At 38.4% G+C, this 20,424-nt stretch overlaps 2 protein-coding genes across 7 annotated transcripts in view; both read left to right on the top strand.

Moving 5' to 3' along the window:
* The first annotated feature begins 409 nt into the window (after window positions 1-409).
* Window positions 410-15,281, top strand: SKA2 (spindle and kinetochore associated complex subunit 2). The gene is made up of 4 exons (XM_016210668.2): window positions 410-490; window positions 8,119-8,205; window positions 10,138-10,314; window positions 14,644-15,281. The coding sequence occupies exons 1-4, from the start codon at window positions 458-460 to the stop codon at window positions 14,710-14,712; spliced, it is 366 nt and encodes a 121-aa protein (XP_016066154.2). The 5' UTR covers window positions 410-457; the 3' UTR covers window positions 14,713-15,281.
* Window positions 15,282-17,163: 1,882 nt separating this feature from the next.
* Window positions 17,164-20,424, top strand: part of TRIM37 (tripartite motif containing 37) — a 161,286-nt gene continuing 158,025 nt past the window's right edge. For all 6 annotated transcript variants that reach the window (XM_016210664.2, XM_016210663.2, XM_016210662.2 and 3 more), the window contains exons 1-2: window positions 17,164-17,574; window positions 19,645-19,746. In XM_016210664.2, coding sequence (XP_016066150.2) covers window positions 17,554-17,574; window positions 19,645-19,746 — 123 coding nt within the window. In that variant the 5' untranslated portion in view covers window positions 17,164-17,553. The remainder of the gene's footprint in view (window positions 17,575-19,644; window positions 19,747-20,424) is intronic.

The raw sequence follows: 20,424 nt of genomic DNA, 5'->3' as shown, positions 1-20,424 counted from the left end.
CTCCGGCCAATCAGAGCTGAGGCGCTTCTTGTATGAATAAGGAGAAGGCGGGAGCGAAGGAGAGGTGAAGCCTGAGAGGAAAGAAGGTGTGTCACTTCCCCTATACTGTATGTGGAAGCCTTTGTGTAATTGGTTGGCTCTTCTTCCGATTGCACCAATCACAATCTTCTCTGCTGAGCCCTAACTATGAAATTGAAAGTAGAGATGAGGGTGCAGCCAATGGAAAAATATAAGTGTACAGCAACCAATCCATCGGCGGCGTTTTGTGTCTTTGCCCAACAGGAAACGGTGTTTCATGAGGGGAGGCGTTGCTTAGTCGCCAATGGGCGGGCGCTGGTGAGCGGAGGAGCCAATGAGTGCAAGACGTTGAGTGACAGCTGTCCAATAGGGACCCTCAGTGCTAGTATGGTTAGCGCCTTAAGCGCCGCGGCGGCCTGAGGAATGTCAACTATTCAACATGGAGGAGGAGGTCGATAAGCTGGAATTGATGGTGAGTGTAAAGTAAAGGAGATCTACTGGGTAGTTTATTTTTCCCCGATGGCCTCCAAAGTGGGACGCAATTCGGAGTCGCCGGAAACCCTGGGCGGCGGAGGCTGGACCAGACCTCAGTTCCCTCCTCCTGCACCAAAGGGAGTCCCTGCCTCTCGGTCTTTTAACCGCCGCAGGGGGAAGGGGTTACATCCGGGAAACTGGTGAGGGAAATGGCGGGAGATGCTGAGGGTGTGGGGCCACTGGAATTTTTTGTTCCTTGCCCTCACCTTTCCGCCCCTCAAGGAGCAGTGGCTGGTGCAGACGTTTGTATTCCCACCAAAAAACCCCCACAAACCGAGACTGGAATGGTCCCAAAACGCCCCCAAAAGGGAAGAGGTCGTTCACACTCCAGAAAAAGGGGATGAAGGGTGGGGTTGGGTGGGGATCAACCGTGTGGGGCGGAGAGAAATCCTTTCGGGTCCTAACTGCTCGCATCCTCCCAGGCGGGCCGGGAAAGTCTGTGAGAGGATGCTGGACTTGCGCGCTCAACTTCCTAGCTGCCGAGAAACCCCTAGACCAGTTTTTGTTTGGCCCCAAGGGGTCCGGCAGTGCTTGCTTGGGGGAGAGAGCGATGGGCACCTGAGCCGTGAGCTCCTTTCCCGGAGCGCGGGCGGGATTGCGACGAGGAAGGCGCCTTGCTCCCGAGTTGCCTAGTTTCATTCATTTGTGAAAGTAGGGGGCGGGGGCGAATGCTTGGAAAAGCCTCCCGCTGCTGCTTGGCCTGCACGCGGGCGCCGAGCTGGAGAGCTGTCCTAGTTTTCTCCTATGGATCCTTCTCTCACTTGTCCTCTTTATTCCCTCCCTCCCATCCCTAGACTACCAGCTTGACCGCCCGCGCTTTTTTCTTCTCTTTTTAGTTCTCTCATTTTATCTTCAGTCCTACTTTCTCCTCTGCATTACCAGTTGTTTTTTTATTGGGCTGTCTTCCTTTAAAACGTGTCATTTGGAGGACGCACCCATCATTTGAGCTCCCGTCGGTTTTTCGTTAAAAGAAAAATAAGATTAAGTAACGAGGCCAAAATCTTCTTTCTTCTCCACCTGCACAATCCTCCCCTCTTCCCCTTGCCTTTCCCTGGTATTACTTCTTAGGTATCATTTGTGCCTGTGTTGCCCTCTGCAAGCCGAGTCTCGGGGTCACTTTAACATCTGCACGTGTAATGATCCTGGAAGAAACTGAATACCATTCTCGCCCCTATTTCCTCCCCCAGAAAATGTGAGACCTTGATATAACTTATTATTTTCTTCTGATGTATTAATGAATTGTAGTGCCTCATATACAAATTCGATTTGAATTTTCTGTTACTTCTAGCGTTTTGAGTGTTAATTTTCTTGTGGGGCAGGGGTTGGAGATAGGTAGGGAGAGAAATGGCAAAGGAGGATTTTCTACAGCTTTATAAACCCAAATAATGAACTTTTAGTTTAAAATATTGTTGTTTTTGTCATTAACTGTCTTAAAGAAAAACAAAAAACCACAAAAACATGTTAAAGAATTGTAGTAGTTTGATTCTATCAACAGGCATATATGTTGACATTACCTTGCTCTTCTCCCCCATTCTGAATTCCTCCCTCCATATCCACACTTTCTGCCTAATTGTAATATGCTAAATGATACTAATTTTGCTTTTAACAGTTTTTCTCCCCTCAAATTGGCTGTTTAGTTGAGGTACCAATTAAGCCTTTTCTAGACTTGGCAATATATTGAGTCAATATTCTCACAGGACTTTTGTTTAGATTGAACATATTTTATTTTAAGGGGGAAATGATTACGTGTACATCTTGAAAAGTAGATTTTAGAAAATTATGAGGTAGCCAGACTCAGACTTTTAGATGTTTGAATGATGGGGTAGTTTTTAAAAAATCTTTTTAAAAGAGGAAGACAGGAAAGCAGGTCTTGAATTCCATGCATCTGTGAACCAGTTTGGTTTCTAAGATTCTAAAGGTAAATCATTTTCTGTACAATCCCCTGATTTTTAGCTGAAATATCTAATATCTCATTTATGTGGCCTAGGATTTGAGGTCAAGACATTCATGTTCCAGCTGTCCTGAATTTTAGTTCATTTCTTCATAGGCCAATCCAACTAAGTAGTTGAACTGGACCATTTAAGCGAAGGTTAGTGAAAATAATGGAAAGTATTTTTCCATCAATCAACATTATTAATGGGGGAATAAGTTTATTGTAGGGTGTCTTTGTTCTCTAACTTCTTTTCCTTCACTTAATGAGGGGTATTTGTCCAGTGTCCTTCTTTTGTGGTACTGATTGTGCGCAAAAGGTAGTACAATGTGATACTATAATACTATTTCTATTTCTGGGCCTACATCTGACTTTTGAATGGTGTCTTACCACTTAGAAGGTTAGGATGCTAATTGGCTTGAATTCCAGGAAACCTGATACTTAAATCTTTAAATCTTGGATACCGCCCCCACTCCCCATTATCCCATTATTATTTTCTCTTTGATTTTAAGTTTGAAAGGGAGATGATTTTGTCCTATGTTTATGATGTTTTAGGGGTTAACTGAAATTTTAAAATCCCCTTTCATAATCAGTTAAATTCTTTAAATTCTTTTCTCACTGAAGCTTCAACTGTTGCAAGATGCTCTTGTGTTCCTTTTCTACCTATTACTGCTAACAAATGCTCTGACTTTATTGCACTACTGTACTTGACACTAGCAGTGCAATAGTATTGTCAAAGCATCTGAAAGCAGGATGCACACCAGAATTTTGATTCTCGCCTTACATCTTCAGTATCTGTGTGTAATTTACCAAAATCTTTGTTCCTGAAAACTTTTTTTGTATTACAAAAAATTTTATTACCAAAAGTGTTTTAGAAACTCATAATTAAAAAAAAAAAATGTTTTTAACTAATTAAAAACTCATTATTGTAATGCATTATGAAACACGTTAAGAGAATACTTTTTATAGCTGAAGTTGTTATGGCTAATCTAAATGAGTAGTACTTTGTAATTTGCTTCTTTCTGGCACAGATTTGGATAGGCTCTGGCAAATCTCAGGTTTTATCTAATTGAATTTTAAGATGAATTAGTAAGTGATGAAAACAATGTCAGTTGTATATTTCCTATGATAACTTGCCTCATATTTTAATCTGTGTATTGTGTAGTAAATGCTCAAATTTAAAACTTAAGAATGCTTGATTTAAAGTTCTTTTTTTGTAATTGAGATATAATAAAGTGTGAATCAGCATTATTTTTTGTAATCAGTTTTATTAGGCTATAGCTTCCATACACTAAAACTCACCAATTTTAGGTGTACAATTTGATGCGTTTTAACAAATGTATACAGTCATGTAATCACCATCACAGCCATGATCTAGAACATTCCATCAACTTAAAAAAGTTTTTTCATGCCCTTCTGCAGTCAACCTCCTCCTCCCAAACTCCCTGACAATCACTGATTTCTAGTTTTGCTTTTCTAGAATTTCATGTAAATGGAATTATATACAGCATGCAGTGTTTGTGTCTGGTTTCTTGCACTTATCATAATGCTTTGAGATTTGTCCACATTGTATGTATTAGTAGCTGGACTGTTTTTATCACTGAGTAATATTCCTTTGTATAGAATATCACAGATTGTTTATTCATTCACTAGATTATCAACTTTGGGTTGTTTCCAGCACTTGCCTACTTATGAATAAAGTTGTTACAAACATTGTATTACAAGTCTTTGTGTGGACATAATGTTTTCGTTTTTCTTGGGCAGCATGATAAATGTATGCTTGATCTTATAAGAAACTACTGAAATCTCTCCCAAAGTTATGTATTAGGATTTCAGTTTCTCCACATCCTCACCAACATGTTGTATTGTCAGTCTTCATTTAGCTGTTCTCATAGGTGTGTAGTTGTACCTCAGAGTTTCAATTTGCATTTCTTAATGGCTAATGATATTTAATATATTTTCATGTGCTTATTTGCAGTCGGTATAGCTTCTTTAGTGAAGTGTCAAATATTTTGCCTATTTTCAAATTAAGTTGTTTATCTTTTTATTATTACATTATAAGAGTCTTTTAATTTTCTCTGTTATTTGCCTTCTCACTTCAGATTTTTGACGTAGTCCAATTTATGTTTTATTATTCTGTGGTTTATGCTTTCTTGTTCTATGTAAGACATCTTTGCCTAATTCAACGTCACAAATACTGCTGTGTTTTCTTCTAGAAGATTTATAGTTTCAGTTTTTATATTTAGATCTTTGTCCATTTTGAGTTAATTTTTGTATATGGTATCAAGTGTGGAGGGTCTTTATTTTTGCATATGGATATCCCCTTGTTTTGGTTCCATTTCTTGAAAGGAGTATCATTTCCTTAGTGAATTACCTTGGGTCCTTCCTAACAGATCAATTGAGCATGTATGAGTAGATTTATTTATTTTTGAACTCTGTTTTGTTGCATTATGTTGTATCACCCTGTAATAATTACTGTAGCTGTTACAGTAAATCTTGAAATCATTTAGTATAGACCTCAAACTTTGCTCTTGTTTTCCAAAACTTTTAAATTATTTTACATTTCCAAATAAGTTTTTTGTCAATTTCTACAAAAAAGCCTGCTGGGATTTTGATTGGGATTATGTTAAATCTAAAGAAACAATTTGGGGAGAATTGATATCTTAACAGTATTGAGTCTTCTGATGCATGATTATCTCTCCGTTTATTAGATCTTTAAAATTTTCTCTCAGTGTTTTGCAATTTTCAGTGGCTAGTTCTTTATACTTTAAAAAATAATCTGCTTAGTGTGCTTTTTACTGGTGCTTTATATCTTAAAAGTAGAGCAAGAACAGTTACAACATGTGTTCTAAATGCATTCAATTTCAGAAAAAAAGTAAGGTATTTGTTAAATAAATGTCTTTATAAAGTGGCTGGGAGAATAGCTATCAGGTAGAAGTAGGATACCTGAGATGTTAGGCATAGACTCAAGGACATCATTGAAGGGAATGAAGAATGTGATTGTTTATCATAAAATCATTTTATTCCAAGTTTTGTATATAAAATTTTATTTCCAACTTTATATAAAATATCCTTCTGAATTACCTTCCCTGGCCTCAAGTATGGCTGTTTTCCTCTTCTTTGGCTTTTAATTTCCTACCATTTACTAGTAGATTATTAGAGCAGTGGGTAGAATTTTGTGTTTTTATTTATTTTTAATCCTCACCTAGGATATTTTTTTCCATTGCTTTTCAGAGAGTGGAAGGGAGAGAGAGAAACATCGATATGTCTCACATGAATTTGTTACCTCCCGCTTGTGCCCTGACACACGTTAAGAGAATAATTTTTATAGCTAAAGTTATGGCCCTGACTGGGCCTGGGATTGAGCCTGCAACCAAGGTACGTGCCCTTGGATGGAATTGAACCCAATACCCTTCAGTCTGCGGGCTGATGCTCTAACCACTGAGCCAAACTGGCTAGGACTAAGATTTTTTGTTTTTTAATAATGTAGGATATTACATGGGGAGAGACTGAGGGGAGAAACTGCGTAATTTGAGGACCTCATTTGTTTTCTCTGAAAAAGTGAATTGAAACTTTTTTCTTGATGAAAACTTTAAAAATCTATTCTCTTAGCAACTTTCAAATATATAATACAGTATTAATAGCTATAGCTGCCATGCTGTACATTACATCCCCAGGACTTGATTATTTTATAACTGGAAGGTTTTTTTTGCTAACCAAAAGAAGTATGAAGAGAATTTTCCCTTTTATGTAAAAAACTGCTACAGTGCTAATAATGTAGGTCTTTTGTAAAAGTAAAGTGATGTAAAGTGAACTTTCAGAAAGGTCAGGGAGGGATACTCCTTGTTTTACTCCATTTTGGCTTACTAAAAAGGTTTCAGGAATGCTCTACTTCAGGGGGAAACCTGAACTTGTACCCACATCTTTGTCATGACTTCATGATGGGTAAAGTACATTTCACCTCTGAATGTGCTTTGGCCAATTGCATGTGGGTAGGAATTGACAGTGTGCCAGCCCTGAATTTGGGCCTTAAAAGACCTTGTGTGTTTCTGCTTCCTCTTGTGCTTCTACTGTCTCCATGAAAAGAATGTCTTTTGGTTGAAGGATGATGATAGATACCTGGAGCAAGGTCCTACCAAGCAACACAGAACTACAGTGAGAAGCAGAGCCACCAAACTCAGCCCAGCCTAGAGCATCTGAACCTAGTCAGATCACTTATTGAGAATAAATGATGCTGTTTTTAAGCCAATGAGTTTCTTGGCATCATGTGCCACAATTTTGAAATATGTTGGTTTAATCTAGGCTGCTGTTTGAATTTTGAAACTTGCTCATTCACTTACTAGTATGTAGCTATTCCATTCTAGCAGTGTAGTCTAGTTATGTGGAAATATCTCATAAGTGAAGGATATGTTGTTTGTCCTGACTATTAACGAGTAGCCAAGGATAAAGAAAGTAAAGATATGCTTCTGTGCCACTTCTCTTTCTGGCCCTAAGTTTGATAACATTGAGATCCCTCAATTTAGGGTAAAGTCTTTGCATCCCCCCCCCCCCCCACCCCATCTATGTGACTTTTATTGACTTTAATGTTATATGTAACTCTGGTCTAACTTCATAAAAAACAGAGTAATGAAAATAGAACCAGAGGCAAGTCACAGTCTCTTTCCTCATTTGTAAGAAGAAGGGTTCGGATCAGAGAATCTTTACTGTTCTTCTGTTTCTCAGCATTGCGTTGGCGTCGTTTTTCCTTTTTTGTCCCCTGCGTATTCCCTGCTGACTTCACTAATGACAAGTGACTACTTAGGCCGTCCATCTCAAACTCATGGGTGTTTGCCTGACACATACAGGACAGTACCTGCTTTAAGATCATGTAAAAGACGCGAATTTCCAAAAGTTATGAATAATTGATAGATTAGCCACATTCACATAAACCACTTCTCCCACTGTGTTAGATATCCTTTACAGCTTTCCTATATGTACACACACATATTTAGGCCTGTGGCAGCTTTCCCCTTTTTTCTCCCTTAGAGGTTTACTACAAGTGAAGATTCCATGCTAGGACTTACCCTCAAATTGGGGCTATTCAGACTGCTACTTCTGTGGAATATGCAGCTTTCCTTGTATAATTTGTGACTCTAAGATCTCTAATTTTGGTCTTTGTGACATTAATCTGTAGTTCTGTGGTTAACGGGGTTGCAGATAATGAAAACTAAGTATCCCTGAAAATAAATTTGTTCTGTGTTTTAATTTGAAACCACTTTTCCTTCCAGAGATAGAAAACCAATGCCTAACTGATGAGTGTGTCAGTAACCCTAGGGAATTCTTGAAGCCATTGTTAGTTCTTGTATTAACATATGACACTGGCTTCTTGGTATTTTAATTTTGGCTTGAAATCTAAGAGAGATGCATAGAGAAATAATTTTCAAAATGTTAACTAGTTTTAAAAATTTTTAATAGAGCCTGGGTATTATAGACCATGGAGGTTTTTTGTACTCTTTTATTTCCGTATTTTCAAAATTAGTTGTATATCACATTATTAAAATACTCAAAAATATAAAGAGAAAAGAAAGAATAGTTTAGTACCATGTTTATTACTAAGTCTTTTGGTTCACAAAATGATGATTAATGCTGATTTTTAGTTCCAGAAAGCTGACTCTGATCTGGATTACATTCAATACAGGCTGGCATATGAAATCAAGACTAATCATCCTGATTCAGCAGGCGAGGTAATCTGCAAACTCAGTGTCTGTTTAACAGAATGCTTTATCAAAAGATTTTCTGATAGTGTTTCTAATAGTAATGATTATAACAATTACAGTGTTAAGTACTAAATTTATAGAATCTCAAAATATTTTTATGTTGGAAACTTGGTCACAGCATACTAGAGCATACTATTGTACACAAAGTTAAGGAAATTTGTAGCTTTTTTAAACCCTTAAACAAGAACTATTGTGTCAGGAGATACGAGCCATTGTGGAAATTCTGAAATTGTGACAGAGAATATAGATACCTCTAGGGCAATCTTTAAATAAGAGGGGAGAAATCTTGGCAGTAATGATAGCCTTTGAAAGAAAATGATGATGTATTGTTCAGTTTGTTATGTGAACTGTGGTTTTTACATAAATTTTTGTACTTAGTTATTCTAAGTTTAGGTTGATTTAGAAATATTAACTCTGTTTATATGCCATAACTACTTGTACACGTGCCCATGGAGATGAAAGCAGTTTTTAAGCATTGTCTGTTAACAGTAATTTGCTACTTGAATCATTAATGTTTATCTCTGATAGCACTTACCAGAAGACAAGAAATATCATACTTCACAGGTTTTCAAAAATTTTTATACAATTAAAATTTTTTTGATTGAGTGGAAGTGCAAATTAAAATAATATTTTATATACAATTGGGAAAGCATTGTGAGTATTTAGTTTTTACTGAACATTCTAACTCCTTACTAGAACTGTTATAGCTTCTTAACTGACTTAGCTTTTCCTTTGTTGGTTTTTTTTTCCTTCCTTTCTCTCTGATTGAAGAACAACCAACCAACCAATTCTGGTTCAGTGGTACCGCCTAATGACTGCCCAAAGAACCATTTGAGTCAGTGTATTGAAAAAGTTATTGAAATAATAGGAAATTTAAATTATGGGGGATGTGGGGAGGAAACAACAATAACAATGGTAGTGTCAGGGGGCTGAGTATGGATGAGAATGTCCATAGATGTTTTAAGATGGGATAAAAGCCAGGGAGATGGAATTCTCTGCCTTCTCAGTAAAATAGGTCTTATGGCAGGAAGGAGTAGATGGAAATTGGAGGAAGTGGAGAAAGTTTGAAATAGCTAGTTTGGAGGGTTTGCTAAGTAAGGAACCATCAGGGAATGAAAGGAATTACCAAGTGGCAGCAAGGACCCAGTTGAAATGAAATGTCTTTTATGGAATAGTGGTTATATTCCAAAAAGAATTTGAAAAACCAATATAATATATAAATACAGTTGCTTGGGTTGGCATGAGTTTTTATAGTGAAGTCAATGAATTGGTATTTATATACACTTTAGCCCCATGGCAGTATGTTTAAGAATTTTATAAGTGGTTTCAAGTTGTCTTATTTAACAACAAATCAATATTGTTCCTTTAATCATCATCTGAATAGCATTTAGAATTGTATTTTAGAAAAACTAATTCATTGTTGTGAACTATACATCAAATATGTATATAAAGTGACCTTACTTGCTGTTTAATATTGCTTTTTTTGTGTGCTATTTCTGTACGTAGGCTTTTAAAATTTATTTATTTTTCAATTATTGACATTTCAGTATTATTTTATATTAGTTTCAGGTGTATGGCATAGTGGTTACACAATTATATAATTTACAAAGTGGTCCCCCCAATAATTCTAGTACCCACCTGACATCATACATAATTATTACAATATTATTGACTATATTCCCTATGCTGTACTTCTGTACCTAGGCTTTAAATCCCCTGAGAATAGAATCTAGGTCTTAGACTTCTTCCCCTTCTCCATCCTTGTTACACAGTTGCATAATAAAATACAGTGCTTGATTGAATGGATGGTAGAACGTGTTGTATATATTTTAATTACTAAACGAAGCTTACTTTTTCATTTCCACAATTTAATATATATCAATTTTTTTCCTGATGTAGAAAAATCCAGTTACACTCTTACAGGAATTGTCAGCAATAAAGTCTCGATATCAAACTTTGCATGCACGCTTTAAGCCAATTGCTGACGAGCAGAAAGAGACTAAGAGCCGCATTTGTGCTACTTTCAATAAGACTATGACCACGATACAAGAACTACAAAAGCAAACAGACCTGGAGGTAATGCTTTCAGTTGACATGTTGGATTTGTAGTGTTTTTATTCTGAGTATTGCTTTGAAAGGTAAACCCTCAGTAACTTTCATTTTAAAATTCAGCAGTCAGTTTGAACTGTGTATAGAAATGAGATTTTTCTTGATTCCCTTTTATTTTATTATCTCCTTTTATTTTAAAATGAGCATGTGGACGTGGCATGGTTGATTAAGAGGTATGCTGTCTTGGATTATGTAGCCATGGCAGAAGAGAAAGGTGATAATATTTATTAAATCTACCAGCTCTGTTGGTTCTATAAGAACTAGTGAGACTGAGAAATCTGGGAAGCATCTATAACTGACTTTTTTTTAGTTCTCTATTCCTTTAATTGGGTTGGTGGGCTTGGATAAGCCTGACCTCCCTCTCTCCCTCCATTCCCCGTTCCCCTCCCCTTCTCATTTAGTGTAAGAATCTTTATCATTGTGAGCCTCTATCACTGATTTGTAAAACTCTTCAGATATGTTGGAGTTTAAAAAAAAGGAATATGAGCTGCTGATCTAGACACTAACATCTTGAAGAGCCAACTGAAGGATTTGGTAGTATTTTCATTTACTATTAAGACAAAGTTGGGAGCCTTTGAAAGAAAAGATATACTGTTTGTAGGTGGAATTATAGAATAGAACGTAATTATCTGGACAAAAGATGGTCAATACATTTTTATCTCAGGTGCCAACAACAATCAATTAACTGGTCATAGCTGTTTAGAGTGCTATACTAAAGAACTATGTCTGGGCAAGGCACAGAAGCTGTCTGCTGTGGGCGTGCTACTAGGGGCAGCATCATGATATTTATTTACCAACTCTGCACTAGATTATGTTGTACGATACTTGAATTATGGGCTTGAAGCTAGAGTAAATCTCAAAGGTGGATTTCCCAGGCCAATTTTATCAAGAGTTCTTTATTATATTTTTTGCCAATGGAAACAATACCTGGTTAAAAATATAAAATGATACCTTAGATGTTTTTGTTATGTCATGGGGAGATGAATAGTGGAGGAAGAAAGAGCAATTAAAAAGGGCACAGAGGTAATAAGGAATAGGAATTTAAAACAGTAAGGGTGGACATGGCTGGGTGGCTGAGTTGGTTGGAGCATCATCCCGACGCCCCAAGGTTGCGGTTAGATCCCGGATCAGGGCACATAGAAGAATCAGCCAGTGAGTGTATGAGTGAGTGGAACAAAAATCGATGTTTCCTTCTCCCTCTTTCTCTCTCCCGATTTTTCTTTCTCTCCCTCTCTCCCCTTTCCTCCCCATTCCTCTCTCTCAAATCAATAAATAAAAATTAAAAAATAAAAATCCAGTAAGGGCGGTGTCACATGCTAATATATAGAATGCAAAAAAAAGTATGTATATGATAACCTTTCATAACTACAACTCAAATCACATGTTCTTCATTGTATGTGATCAGAGCCTGACAGCAGAAGCATATAAACTTGTTCTAAGGAAATAAATCTTGAAGGGAGATTAAGTGTAGTTCTGGCTGTACATACCAAAATATATGTATAGAAATCCATACATTTATTGAAGCACAGAATAAATTTTGGCGAGTGAAGAAAGAAAAAAAATGATATTCTGAATATTTTCTAAAAATTCTCTCCACTGGATCCAATACATAGATGTTATATTTCTGATTGAGGTTACAAAGTGGTACAGAAAAAGCAATAAATAGAAAATTAAAAAGGCATTAAAAGTTATGTGATATTCCATTGATGCTTCAAGACATTTGTGTTCAATAAGAAAAATTTCTACAAATCTTATACTGGTTAATTCTTGGGAAAATTCTTTGAAGACTTTTTTTTTATTTTTTAAAATATGTTTTTGTTGATTTCTGAGAGAGGAAGGGAGAGGGAGAGAGATAGAAACATCAGGTTGAGAGAGACTGATCTGCTGCCTCCTGCATGCCCCCTGCTGGGGATCAAGCCAGAATCCCCGGCATGTGCCAGACTGGAAACCCACCCAGTGACTTCCTGGTTCATGGGTCAGCTCTCAGCCCCACTGAGCCATGCCAGTGGGGCTGAAGACTAATAAACAAATGGTTTGAAATCTCTTGAACAGTGATCACAAAGAACAACATAGATTTGTACAAATCAAGGTCTTGCCAGAATAATACCATTTCCTATTTTTGAGATAGAGGAGGGAAATTCTGTAACTACTTCAGCTGCAATAAGGTAAGGTGTTTGACTGTTTTTCATTTAATCCATATGAATTTGGGGCAAATGTTGGCTTGATCAGCCAAACCAGCTGGGCCATCCAATAGCCAAATGTGGCTATATAAATTAAAGTAATTAAATAAAATGAAAAATTCAGTTCTTTATCTACTGATTGGACAGTGCAGATATAGAATATTCCCAATATCACAAACATTTCCATTGGACAGCACTGCCCTAGAGATTCTAATTATGTAGTTACGGGGTGTTCTAGATTTGGCAGTGTCTCTAGGGATGACCTAAAGTAGTCCCCTTATCCACAGTTTTGCTTTCCCCAGTTTCAGTTACCCATGGTCCAAAAATATCAAATGGAAAATTCCACAAATAAACAATTCATAAATTTTAAATTTGAAGCTGTTCTAACTAGCATGGTGAAATCTTATGCAGTCCCACTCCATTTTGCCTGGGGATGGAAATCATCCCTTTGTCCCGCGTATCCACTCCATATATGCTACCTGCCCACCCATTAGTCACTTAGTAGCTGCCTCAGTTATAAGATTAACTGTTTTAGGATTGCAGTTCTTGTGTTCAAGTCACCCTTATTTTACTTAATGCAAGAGTAGTGATGCTGGCAATTGGGACATGCCAAAGAGAAGCCATAAAGTGCTTCCTTTAAGTGAAAGGGTGAGTACAGTACAAGAAGATATTTTGAGAGGGAACATATTCACAGAACTTTTATTACAGTATATTGTTATAATTGTTCTATTTTATTATTGGTTATTGTTAATCTCTTACTATGCCTATTTATAAATCAAGCTTTATCATAGGTATGTATGTATAGGAAAAAACATAGTATACTGGGTGTCCCAAAAAATGTATACACACACTTTGAATAGTTATAAAGGCAGTGTTTATTAAAAATACACTTCATTTTCAAAATTGAGCTATCAGCTGTTAAAGTGTGTATGTTTTTCTGGGACACCCTATATATAGGGTTCAGAACTCTCTCCAATTTCAGGCATCCACTGTGGGTCTTGGAACATATATTGGGACCACTGTATATAGTTAGGCCGACTTGTAACTGCGTGAGTGATTCTTTAGGTTCTGCCTTCTTTTATTTCCCCATATAACACTGTTTCATCCAGCCTGTTTGTTGGTGCTCTGAAAATCCTTTACAAGTTCCCCTCAGCTTCTCTTCTCCCCTTTGCTTTTGCTCCTACCTGCTTTTGTGGATACTGTTGGCAGGTTTTCTCAGCATCTGTTCTCCCTTCCTGCCTTACAGAGTACCGATTTTCTTGAGATGTGTGTCCCTCACAGCCTCATGCCTGAGGTAGATAAAGTTGGCACTACCCTCAGCTTCAGTGTGTGCCCGATTGGCAAGGGGAATGGATTTCCCTTTAGCTAAACTTGATTCAGGAATAGGTTTGTAACCCAAATGACATGCGAGGAGAGAAAGTCTGGAAGTAGGAAGTGAGTTTCCTCACTGCTGAGAGAGCCTTGAGAAAACTTTTCTTCTTCTAAACATTTTGTATGGTGTGATGCCTAGCACTGCTAGATCTGTTTTCCTGTCAGCTTGAGGAGAAAGCCACCATCAAGGATATCCGATGGGAAAAACTGAGCCCTTATCTGCTGATAAACCAGCCCTGAAGTCTGCCCTTCTGTATTTACTTTGTAATCATAACTTTTCTTAATATCCATTTTGAAATGTTTCTTTTACTTGCAGCTAAAAGCATCTTAATTATCCTTAAAATTTAGCCCAAGTTTCTACTTCTGAGGAATCTTCCAGATTATTTTTGTTCACCTTTCTTTATCAAAATACTTTTACATATGGCATTCAAACTTGACTTCTTTGGTTCTGTTCAGTTGTAGTCCTTAAATTGTTTGATTTCTTGGTCTTGTTTCTTCAGTTTAATTGCAAGTTCTTTGGAAGCTCAAACATCAAAGTACTTTGTACATAGGTAGTCAAATAATCTATTTTTTCCCTGCTTTCCTAAATTTGTGACCATATACATGGCATGAGCTTATGAAAACATTGGTGTAATAAAGAAGTTAAAGTAACGGCCTTTAAAGGCGTTTTTTTTTAGTTTCTTTTTAATTAAAGTATAGTTGAAGCCTCTAACAGTTTTTAAATACTTTGTCATTTGTTTTCTAGCTGTCACCACTTACCGAAGAAGAGAAAACTGCAGTACAGCAATTAAAATCTCACATGCCAGACTTATGAAGAAATAGACTTGCAAAAGGGAACCCTAGTGGAGAAAAGAGATCAATTCCAGAGAAATTTAGGAAGATGTCTTATTAGCAGTTGGTAACTAGAGGTGGGGTGTGGTAAAAGAAAAGATTTAGCCTGGGTAACTAGATACTGATGCCTTTCACAAGAAAGAGGAGTATAAGAAGGGCAGATATGAATAAATTTCAGTCAAAAGGATGGAGTGGGAAAAAAGGCATTTAAATAATATATGCAAACACGCTTAGTTTTGCAATTTAGGCAAGAAAGTCTTAACATTATTTTGCATCTGTTTTTGTATAATCAGGATAACAGATGTCCTGGGCTATCATTAAAGAATGTTTATGTACTATCAGTCAAATATGAATGAGCATGCATTGGAAATTAAAAGATAGAAAAAATATTTGTATTATATTATACATTTTATATATATGTATAGAATTTTGTTTTTGAAAATTTTGATTGAAGATGTATGTGGTCACATTATCGGTGAGACTGCTGTGTGACCGATGGTCGCCCATAAAACTTAACTTTTGTAATAAACTGGTTTTTCTGTGACAGCCTCACTTTTATTTTTGTCCTATTCCTTCTGCTTGCTAATGTTGAGCAGCATGAGTTCTGCTTTCAAATGCTGTTTTAGGCTGTCCCTGTTGTATTTCAATGCCACCTTTGTTCTCCTCAGCCTATATTACTGTAATTGTTTGTTCTATGTGAAAGCTAAGAAATTGAAATCAGAAGAGCATTGGCAACTGCTGCTTGCCAGTTTTGTGTGTATTTGTATGTATTTCTCTACTTATTTTTAAATAACTTGACAATAAGGTAATTGTCCAAAGTAGGGACAGATCTTGATACAAATGTTGACCACAGGATTATTTATAATAGCGATACACACACATCTGGCTAATAGCAGGTAAATAGGAAAGTAAGAGGTCAGAGTTGCCTATAATTATTACTGTTACTGTTCTGGGAAATGCTGAATGGGGGAGTGGAAGCAGATATAGCAGTTTTGAAGTTAAGATTAGGCTTTGACATCGTATCTGAGATGTAAATAGCAGGTGTTAAATTCCAGCTGTGTGATTCTGAGCCAATCACTTAACTTCTGTGTGCCTGGATAGTTGGAAGCATAATGAAATGCTATTTGGTTTTGAAGGATAAATATTGAAGGATATTTAATAATCCTTCAATAAATTATATTTCCCTATGTGTAATGAAAATGAGGCATTGAAAGGAGTAGGAAAAATGCATCAAATGTTAGGTCTGCGGGTTACAGATTATACTTTAATATAATTTTTAAATTTTCTGTTATGGCCATATATTTGCCCATTGGCCAACTTACAACAGCTGACAAACAGGGTTAGGAGAGTAGCTCCAGTTAAAGTTGTCCTGTCTAGTTTGAATATTTCAAGAAAGCCCCCCTCCTTTTTTTTAAATTACAGAAAAATAAGTTACACCTTAGTAACCGATATTGTTCCTATACATAAATAATTTTTGGTATAAGAATTTTCAGTCACAAATTAACCTTCCTAAATTATCTTTGTCGACGACTCACGTAGTTAAAAAAGTTGTTGCCCACTAATTATAAAGTCCAAATGCTTTAATATTCAAGAACTTTCTAGGTTATTGTTGATTCTCTACACATGCATTCTAGGTTGGGCTACGTATAATAGTTTGCAACAAACCAGAAAGAAAAAATCAAATTCAAGTTAAGGATTTGATGCACGCCCCTGGTTTCGGACCTCCAATTCCTGCAATATTGAAAACATCTAGGCTACAGAATTGTGGAAAGCGGCCGCCAATATAGTAAAGCTGAATACAGCTGATACCTTTTGCACTTTGTATAGTCTCATGGCGACAGCACACCTCAAGCGGCAAGAAATGCAGGGTGTGCTGTGGGTGTTCCGTCGTCGACACAATCTGTGGGCCCGTTCCCCCACCCCCGAAATGAGAAACTCCACCGCTCTAGGCTCTAGAATTTGGAGCTTCGCTTCGATGGGTGGAGCGGAAGTCTCAAAAACCTGAGACTGGGCTTCCTCCTGGAGAAAATACCACCAGCCAGAAAGCCTCTGCACCACGGTTTCGCTAGCGGCGAGCCATAGACCCCCTGCAGCCCCCAGAGGTGGCAGAGAACGCGGTATTGTTGGCGCCGCAGGGGTGCGGCTCCGCAGTTCACGTTTATCACAGGCGCTCCCCGTGGCTCCGCTCTGGCGCGCGCAACTTTGAGATGGGCGGGGCGAGGCCACACCCCCGAAGGGCGGGGCCCTGCCAGGGCCCGTGTTATCCAGGGGTCGGAGGCTCACATTCCTGCAGCTTTGAACCGCCAAATCTCGTGTGCGCCTCGGCACCGCGGGAACTAGGTACCCGCCTCTCCGCTCCGCTCCCCTAACGCTGCGTTCTGTGCGCATGCGCGCCCCGCGCCGCCGCGCCTCCAGCTGCCCTGGTTACCGTAGGTGTTTGTGAATTCCCTGCAGCGCCTTCGCTGGAGACCTGAGGCGCCGCTTCAGCCGCTGTTCGTACGCGCGCGCCCGCCCCGCGTCACGTGGGCAGAGGCTGCCTCGCGGTCCCCGGCGGGCGGCTGAGCCGGGAGGAAAGATCTGCTGCCACCTCTAGCTCTCCCACTACTCCCTGGGGCGGGCACGCGGATAAAAATGGCGAAGTGGGGGTAGCTGGCGCGGAACCTGAAGCGATGGGGCGCGCAAGTGGGGCGGTCGTTGGAGCCTCCTGACGTGGGCGCCAGGTGGTTCTCCGCGGCAATTTGAACTGGCGACCTCGGGCCGGCGCCTAAAAGGTCAGACCACGGACTCCGCGGGTCGCCGAAGGCCCCGCCGAGAGACGGAGGCGATGGATGAACAGAGCGTGGAGGTGAGGAGGTTTGAGGAGGTTGGTGGTTAGTCTTCCGCCGCCACCCGCTGAGTGTTCTTTAATCGGGTCGCCTTGCCCCAGTCCCTCCGGTAGGGACTGCCCCGCTGCCGCCGAGGAGAGGGCTGGCCAGGTGCGGAGGACGCCGTGCTTCTGCAGCCCTCAGGTGCCTGTGCTCTGACCGCTCCCGCAGTCAGGTGGTGCGTATCTTGGCGTTTTCAGGTTGTCCTGGCACCGGTCCTCATCCCCACAGGGTTTTTTGCAAACTACAGCCTGTGCAGAGCAAAACTGCAAATTCATTACGTGGACGTGCCCTGCCACTCGCAACCAGTTCTTGCGAGTTCTGCGCGGATCCAGATCGCCCTCCAAATGGATAATCATTCCTCCTAGCGGTACATTTGGTAGACTTCTGCCCTTCCTAGATTGAATGAACATACACTCTCACTATCCTATTTGGCTGTAGTTTGCCAGAACAACCTATTATATCCGACACTCGTAAGCTATGATTTTAAATGGTTGGGATATTTACGTAAAGGCTAGGAAGATTAAAAAAAAAAAAAAATTTGGTTTTTGGACATAAATGTATAATAATTGTCAAATCTTGAACCTTTTAAATACTAAAGTACTTACTAAATCCTTGCTTCTTAGTAAGGGCAGCGATGTTGCTGGGCACTGTATTTGAAACTAGTTCACGCAGTGGTCTTCCCTCCCCGCCCCCAGTATCTGCACCTCACAGGTTCTTCTGGCCTGCAGAGTCATAATTAGGCTCGAGTAATTTTCTTATTAATTCCTCATGTGAAAGTATTATAAAGGTTTGGTAATTTGACCTTGGTTTTAGGAGAGTTTAATTCTCCTGGAATGGATTAAAAATAAATGTGATTACTGTAAAAATAAACTTAAAATATATAACCTACATTTAATTATGTTTTTCTTTTCAGTTACTTCCTAAATTGATTCATATGAGGCTTGTTGCAAAGATAATACTGTTTCTTCTATTTACATGATCTTTTTTTCTTCCCAAAGCATTGGTAGAACTGCCACCAAAATTTTCAATAAAGGCAGAATCTCAGTCTGAAATAAGTAGATACTTGGTTGCAGCATCAGGGCAGAAATTCAGATTTCTGGGTTCTGAATTAGTTTCTTTAAATTAAAAAAAATTTTTTTTAATCCTTCCTGAGGATGTTTTTAATTTTTTTAATTTTAGTTTTTTAAAATATGTTTTTACTGATTTTAGAGAGAGAGGAAGGGAAAAGGGGAGAGAGAGAGAGAAACATCCATCAGCTTCCTCCTTCTTGCCCCCTACTGGGAATCTAGCCTGAAACCTCAGGCTTGTTCTCTGACCTGGAATCCAGCCGGAGACCCTTTGTTGCATGGGACAACGCTCAACCAACTGAGCCACATGGGCCAGGGCTTTAATTGAATTTTTAGAGAGAAACATCGACTTGTTGTTCCATCTACTCATGCATTATTGCTTGATTCCTATAAGCGCCCTGACCAGACTGAACCTGAAATCTTGGCCAATAAGGATGACACTCTAACCAACTGAGCTACCCAGCCAAGGCATTGATCAAAAGTACACTACTATTAGGATATGTACCTTTTTAAAACTTTTTAAAAAATTATAAAAGCAATTCATCCCCCTTGGGGAAATTGCACAAAAAGAAAAAAGTCCATATTGTTCCTTTAATTATATAGTTTGCTTTTTTTTCTCTGTATCATTAAATAATTGAAATATTTGTATTGATTGTATCATAATCTATGTTAACTGATAATTTAATTACTATTTGAGCCAGCCAGATTCTACTATTATAATTAATGCTTCAGTGAAAATATTTGTGCATAAGTCTCTATTTGCATTTCATATTCTTTCCTTAGAATAGAGCCATTGTGAATCTTAGATGTTTTGAGGTACTCTGGACCTTGGCTAACCAAGTCTTGATATGGAATAAAGTTAAAACAAATGTTATCAGCCCAAAATAAATGTAAATGTCACGTGAATTATTTTAATCATGCTTTTTTACTCTTGATTCAGTAGCCTAATCTGGTGGGCCTTGCATCTTTTATTATTTTCAGAGCATTGCTGAGGTTTTCCGTTGTTTCATCTGTATGGAGAAATTGCGGGATGCACGCCTATGTCCTCATTGCTCCAAGCTTTGTTGTTTCAGCTGTATCAGGGTAAGTCGTATTTTTTCCCCCCATGTATTTAGGATATATTGTAGAAATTAACTATTTTCTTTATCTTTTCCTTACTTTACATTTTTGTGCCCTTTTAAAAAATATCTTAAATGAATGTTCCTTAATAGGGAGACCATCAATGTATATCGCTTAGTACTGTGGAGATGTCTAAAGCTTGTGATTCTTCCAGTTAATGAGAGAGAGAGATTAGTTCTTCAGTTGAATGTGGAGGAATTACTATAAAGGTGTTTCTTTAATATTATGCATTAATATTGTTCATTGGTTCTTACCTTTGGTTTTGGTTTGGAAGAAACAGTTGTTTTCCCCAAAGTATTAAAATTGCTGTATTTATTTTGTGATTAAGTTAGATTGTGGAATACAAGGTAAAAATGCCACATACTTATATACAGAGAAGGGAAAGGTCACTAGCTTGGGATAGGCAGGAAAGTTTTATAGTTATAATCAATGGACATTGCCATGTGAGAGCACATGGAGAGAGGGACTGTACAAGCAAATACACAGATCTGATGTCAAGAGTGGTATATATTGCAACAGTAAGCCTGTTTGGATGGGAGGAGTATATTAAAAAAATAAATTGGCCCCAACCTTTATAGAGCTTACAGTGAAGCAGGAGAAGGGAGACCATAAGCACAATGAAGGGAGAAGTACAGGTTGCTG

The sequence above is a fragment of the Miniopterus natalensis genome, chromosome 17 (genome assembly GCF_054644295.1).
Source record: "Miniopterus natalensis isolate mMinNat1 chromosome 17, mMinNat1.hap1, whole genome shotgun sequence".
Taxonomy (NCBI): domain Eukaryota; kingdom Metazoa; phylum Chordata; class Mammalia; order Chiroptera; family Miniopteridae; genus Miniopterus; species Miniopterus natalensis.
The sequence above is the reverse complement of the archived record's forward strand: the minus strand, read 5'-3'. Positions and strand labels throughout refer to the sequence as shown.